Here is a 6,011-nt window from a genome sequence, read left to right as displayed (position 1 = left end):
ACTTCAAGGCTTCTTAACAGTTTGGCTGAGTTGTGAAAATGACCGTGCCAGGGCAGCGGCAGTTGCTGGCTGTACTGACACCCGCACTGGGGGCTGCCTCATGAAGCGGCTCGCCCGCGGCTGGTGGGCCCGGGCCGCTTGGCTCCATGCGGCTCTGGCCAAAGCCAGGCCTGCCCTGAGCCCAGGGGCTCACTGGCGGTGCCCGGCCTTAAGCTCTTCGGCTGTGTCATCAACATCGAGTCATAAATTGTCAGAAATCGGAGGGATTCGCAAGGAAAACAAACCGGAAAATGGATTGCTTTTAACCCACCCTGGCCACGCCGCTGGCGCCCTCCCAGCCACGGGCCGGGCCAGCGCCGGTTGAAGGCCTCCGCGCCCCCGCCACTGAGAAGAAGGCGGTGCCGCCCGGGGCGCCGTCTCCTCCCCCGCCGGCGGGGGCGGCCGCCATCTTCGGAGGCGGGTGATGGCGGCCGGAGGCCGGTGCTGGCGGCGGGCGGCGCGGGCCCTACGGGCGGCGAGCGGCTGGTGGCGGGCGGCGGCGCCCGGTGAGGCGGGGAGCGGAGCGGGCGGCTGGGCCTCTCCGAGGGCGGGCGGTGGGGTGAGGTTTGCCGGCGCCCGGGGTAGTCACCGTGTGAAGGTGCTAAACCTCGTAGGGGGCCATGGCCTTCCCCGAGGGGCGGGGACAGTGGGGGCCTGCGCCGGGCTCACGGGCTGCGCCTCCTGGTCTGGTCCCGGCGCGGCGGATGCCACCAGCCGCGGCCTCTGCACCGGCGGGGCGCCCGGCCTTTCCTACCAAGAGCTCAAAGACTTGAAGAAGACCGGCGTCCTCCACATCGACGTGCGGGAGAGGTGGGAGATCGACAGATCCGGAAAAATCCCAGCATCCATCAACATACCGCGTAAGTTATGAACCTGCTACACGGAGGCGTTGGGTGTTCCCTTGGCTTGGCGGTCAAGTCTGTGGGTAGGTGGCCATGACTGAGCAAGGAGGAGCTTTGCTAGGCCGCTGCTGCTGTGTTGCGAGGCTAACCTTTTCCTCCAGAGGAACTAGAAGCCTTACGGTGTAAGCTTGTCTGTGAATGGAGAATAAACAAGACCTCCTTTCCCCCACCACCCCTTATATTTCCCAGTGGGTGAATTAGTGGAAGCTCTACAAATGGACCCAGCGGAGTTCAAGGAGCAGTACAATCAAAAAATGCCAACCAAGACAGACCTTGTGGTTTTCTCCTGTTTGGCAGGAACAAGAAGTAAACAAGCACTTGGTTTTGCCACGTCCTTGGGTTTCAGCAGGTATGACGTGTGTGTTAAGGATGGGATTAGTGCAGCCTCCCCCCATGAAGCAGAACTTATACTTGGCTTCTTGCGGGCAAGGGTAAAATTGTAAGTGTGGGATATGAACTAAACTGGTATTTGAATTAGACACTGCCTCTTGTCTCTGCTGAACATTGAAAGACACCATTGGGTGTTCAGCAAAGTGTGGTGTATTGCCCTGTGAAACAACCCTTCAGCAGCTCTGCATGTGTGCCGCAGGTGACGCAATCCGCTGCAGGACTGTGCTGCCACTGAAGGGTCCTTCTGCTTCTTAGGGGTCCCTCCCCAAGATGTTGTTTCTTTATACAGCTTCATAAGCACTAGTCCTGAGACAGAGGATGACTGGAAAAGTGGAGAACTGCTTGCTTTGGTAGAAGTGCAATCTTAGATTAAATAGTTGATGAAACCACACCCTTTGTTAAGTTGTAGTTCTATCTGTGCAGTTCCCTGTTGACAAAGTACACCTTCACTTTAAGTAAAATGTTGGATTGTTTCCCATAGTAAAGCAATGAAGGCAGTGGCTAAGAAGACAATGAGATTGACAGAGTGAAAGCAAAAGCAGCGTTTAGTTGGCATAATTGTTACACATGTGCCAGGAGAGGTGCCTTGCTGGCCTGAAGACTGCAGAAGATTTTAAAAATTGGTTGTTTGTACATGTTTTCACTGAACTGCAATTCATTAACTGGAATATCCATGCCAATTCTAGTCAAAAGTATGGAACCACATTCTTTTTTTATAAATATGTGGGTTTAATAAGTGTAAAATATCTTCCATTACCTGTTTTTTATGCTGCCTAATTGAAGCAGCCAGTATTGTGTTGCACGGTGGGTTTTTGTTTTCCAGTTTTATGCAGGCTTATGTCAGATCTATAGAGTGTGTAGGTTTGCAAGGAAGTAAAGATCAGTGCACTGCCTTTATTTGATGACATCTCAAGTATTGGACGTAATAACATGCAAATCTCCCACACACTGAGTCCATTTAAAAAAAAAAAAAAAAAGAAGTGGCAATGGGTTTTATTGATCTGGCTGCTACTACTTGCTTGATGCTTGATCTCCAGCACAGTGTAATTTGGAAAAAAAGGCTTGCAGAACACACTGCATGGAAGCAGGCAGTATTAGAGTGCAAGTAATGTCAATCTAGCTCATTGAACCTAGGTGCAAGTGTATTTGATTGCAGTGAATTTCTTCATGGTTTTTTTTCTCTTTTTTGTTTTGGTTTGGGTTTATTGCCATGTCCTCTTAGGCATCTTTTTCAGGAAGAGTCCTTCTTGACATTGTATCTTCTGCATATTTTCAGAGTTCAGCAGTATGCTGGTGGCTTTCAGGACTGGGTAAAACATGAACCTCCAGAGAAAAAATGACTGCCGCAACTGTTGCCCCATCAAGGCTTCAGGATGGTTTGTTGGTTTTAGCAATCAAACTACGTGCATTCCACTTCCAGAATACAGCTAGCTCACTCCTGTTTTCTTGTGTAAATGGACATTCACCTCCAAATAGCCATGTATATCAATTGCTTGGTTTAAATTATATGTAAAGACTACAACATGAACAGGGGACATAATATTTGTTCAGTGTTTACTTTGGGCTATGTTTTTTGGTGAAGGTATATGAAGAAAAACCTAAGTGCTTATTACGCATACCAAGATTTTTGTATGATGTAGTTTATGACTGTTTAAACTATTGATGATAAGGCAAATAAAATTATTCTTTTCCAAATAACTGTGTTGGGTAGTTTCTTTAGAATAGTTAAACTGCAGGTATTCTAATAGAATTGGGATAACTGCCCTGAGCACTGTTCATTATACTTCATGTGTAACTGAAGTTTTAAAACAGTTGCAGTGTTTTCAAAGAGTCCAAGTAGAGTACAGATTTTTAGGTTTGTGCAGTGTGACCTTAAGGCCAAAACTTCACTACTGGTCAGAAAATAAAAAGGGAAACTGACCTGATGATAGAATACTCACTATTGAAAATGTTGTGTGACTCCTTATTTTAAAAGTATATCCTTCTCTATATGTAGATCTGTTTCTAAACACAAAATGCTATTGCATTCAGTCGTCAGCAGTTCCCTCAGCAGTTCAGTAGCAAGTGACAACCTGCCAATATTTGAAGTTATTATTACAAACCATTTTAGGATGGAAAACCTGAGGTGTCCAACTCCCTGCCTTGTTTTTATGCACGTTAATTTTCATGTCTTAAACGTTAAAAAACAAACCAACCCATCCCATCCCTACCTATAATTCTGCATAGTCATAACTTTAAGGATTTTTTGTTTTTTAATGCTGTTAGTAGTTCAGGGGAAGTAGAAAGGTGAATTGCTTTGGCCCTGAGAAAATTTAAGTCATAGCACAGAAGTTGAGGACTCTACAGGACGTTTGAAAAAAAGAATTAAAATTTCACCTTCTGCTGTAATCAGTATTGTAAGCAACGTGAACTTACCCTACAGCTCTTCCATTTGACAGTGCAGTCTGTATGGTGAGAAGAGGATCTAAAACATACACCTTCTCAAATTCAGAGAAATAACTAATCTTACCAGCATTTTATTTTGAGTAAGTTCCACAGTCTCTCTGCAGTCATTTGCTTCTAGAGGACAACTCCTCTAGTTACCACAGCCAGCTGTGCTACCCCAACATTCTATCTTAGAGAGGTTTCTGTTCTCTCATCTTCACTAATAATTAAGAGACCCTGTAGTGTTACTGCCATAATAGTGAGTAACGAGGGCATTTTTCTTTAAAATATCATTGCCTTTTTGGTGGTCTTATTGGTATACTTTATTTCTAATCCATACAAAAAACCCCAAACAATTTAAGAACCGTGATTTAGACATTGCCAAAACACTAGTTTATTTTAACTGATGACTTAGTGGGAGTAAGATGAAATTAAAATGGCAGGATGAGTATGGATGTTATCTTGCTGTGATCAATTACTCTACAATTCTTGCTATCTTACTCTTGAAGGTCTTTTTCAGACTGAAATAGGAAGAATAACAGATGCCAACAGTGCCGTTTCATTTAGCCAGATGCTATTATCTATTAATTTTGCCTGTTTAATATGAGCTAGGTGGTCAGTTTCACAGTGCTGTGGGCACATGCTCAAAGGGGCAACTGAAGCCTGCTGTTGGCTGCATTGTGCCAGGCCTCACCAGGACTAATGATGCCTTTTGATCTACATCATTAAGATCAGATCGTACAGAAAGTTTGAGATGCACTGAAAATATTTAGCTAAATGTGTAATTAATCATGCCTAGCTGTATTGACCAAGCCACCAAACTTCGCTATCTAGATGAAGAAAGCAAGGAGACCTAATCAACTAAACTTAGTCACAACTTAGTCTGAAGTGGCCAATGCTTCCTTTTGTAGCTACACCAAAGTTTGTTGGGAACAGCTAAAACCACATAGCCACAAAAAACAAACAACAGTTACATTTCGTCACATCAAGGTCTGTCTAGCCCATTATTTTGTTTGGCAGCAACTGGTAATAAACATCTGAAGAAAAGCATAAAACGGGGTGAGTAGGTAGGGACACAATCCCCAGATTACTCTCATTTACAACTCAGATTACTTTGATACTTCCTTCAGGCTTTGCATGTCTTGGTATATTTGGGTATTTGTAAATTTTCAACACAAACTCCCAGCAGTCACAGCAAGCTGCATTGGGTTTAACAATAAGTTGTGAGAAGTCTTTCCCTTTGTTGCTTCTCAACTTGCCATGTATCATTTCCATTGGATGCTCCTGCTTCTGTCAGAAGTGATGAACAGTCGCCACCTTGGTCTTCACACCACTGATGATTTTTCTAGACCTCTGTTTTCTCTTCTGAGCTGAAGAGTTGCAGATTTATTTTTTTTTTAATAGGAAAGCCAGTGTATTATACCTCTTTATTTTCATTATTTTTATTAGTCTTGGTAGATTTAGGTTTTATTAGTCTTGGTAGTTTTTTGCAAGGTGTTTCTCAAACTACTTGTAGCTTGTTAAAGTTGATGATCCTTTCTGTGTCTTCCTCTGTATCTTCCTTACATGGATAAAGGTTGCTTTTTTTCCAATGATGCTTTTTCAGTTAAGTAACTTGTCTGATGCAGTTCAGTTTGCTTCCTTTTAGATTTTTCCTTAAGTCTTTTTGGCATAGTGTTTGCTTTGACACTCCACTGTCACCTGTAACCATATAATCTATCAAAACTTTCAGCTGGCTCTCTTCTAATGAGATACCTCATTTTTATGCATTCCTTTCACTTGAAATGAAGCACAGTAAAGGTATTTTTTCTCTCTGGTTGGTAGCAAAGCTGTTGAATTCACCTTATGTTCCATTTCCTGTTGTTCTAATTTACATCTTTTCTTTTTAAAACCCATCATTGAATCCAGTTCCTTTGTAGCTTATTGCCTTCCACTGTTTACACTGGAATCAGAGCTGCTAAAACTATCCCCACCTCCCCAGTAGAGAAATGACTTAAGATGTTTCTATTTACCATCAAGAAGTGCCTGATATTTTAACTCTAAGGTTTACATCGAATAAGTAATTTAGGTGTTAAGTGAAGTCTGCAAAGGCTCTTAAGCAGCAAGAAAACTTAGTCATTCCACCCAGAATTCTTCACTAATAGTGTGAAATCCCTAATTTCAAAACATTAGCTTTCTTCGCAGATTATGTGGTATATGCGAGAAGACTGATCTTTACCTCAAGAACAGCACCTGTTTAAGAACTCCACACAGTGG

At 43.5% G+C, this 6,011-nt stretch overlaps 1 protein-coding gene across 1 annotated transcript; it reads left to right on the top strand.

Annotated features, from left to right (window-relative positions):
- The first annotated feature begins 448 nt into the window (after positions 1 to 448).
- On the top strand, positions 449 to 3,029 carry TSTD3 (thiosulfate sulfurtransferase like domain containing 3). Its single transcript, XM_014286943.3, has 3 exons — positions 449 to 899; positions 1,131 to 1,290; positions 2,608 to 3,029. The coding sequence occupies exons 1-3, from the start codon at positions 464 to 466 to the stop codon at positions 2,669 to 2,671; spliced, it is 660 nt and encodes a 219-aa protein (XP_014142418.2). The 5' UTR covers positions 449 to 463; the 3' UTR covers positions 2,672 to 3,029.
- The last annotated feature ends 2,982 nt before the right edge of the window (positions 3,030 to 6,011 follow it).

This window comes from Falco cherrug, chromosome 6 (assembly GCF_023634085.1).
Source record: "Falco cherrug isolate bFalChe1 chromosome 6, bFalChe1.pri, whole genome shotgun sequence".
NCBI lineage: Eukaryota > Metazoa > Chordata > Aves > Falconiformes > Falconidae > Falco > Falco cherrug.
Note: the sequence above shows the minus strand (reverse complement) of the source record. Positions and strands in the feature narration are given on the sequence as shown.

Excerpts from the sequence above, each read along its gene's own strand:
- TSTD3 (XM_014286943.3), top strand. The coding sequence starts at position 464 with ATGGCGGCCGGAGGCCGGTGCTGGCGGCGGGCGGCGCGGGCCCTACGG. Across the intron at positions 900-1,130 it reads AGCATCCATCAACATACCGC|TGGGTGAATTAGTGGAAGCT; the intron begins GTAAGTTATGAA and ends TATATTTCCCAG. Across the intron at positions 1,291-2,607 it reads ACGTCCTTGGGTTTCAGCAG|AGTTCAGCAGTATGCTGGTG; the intron begins GTATGACGTGTG and ends GCATATTTTCAG.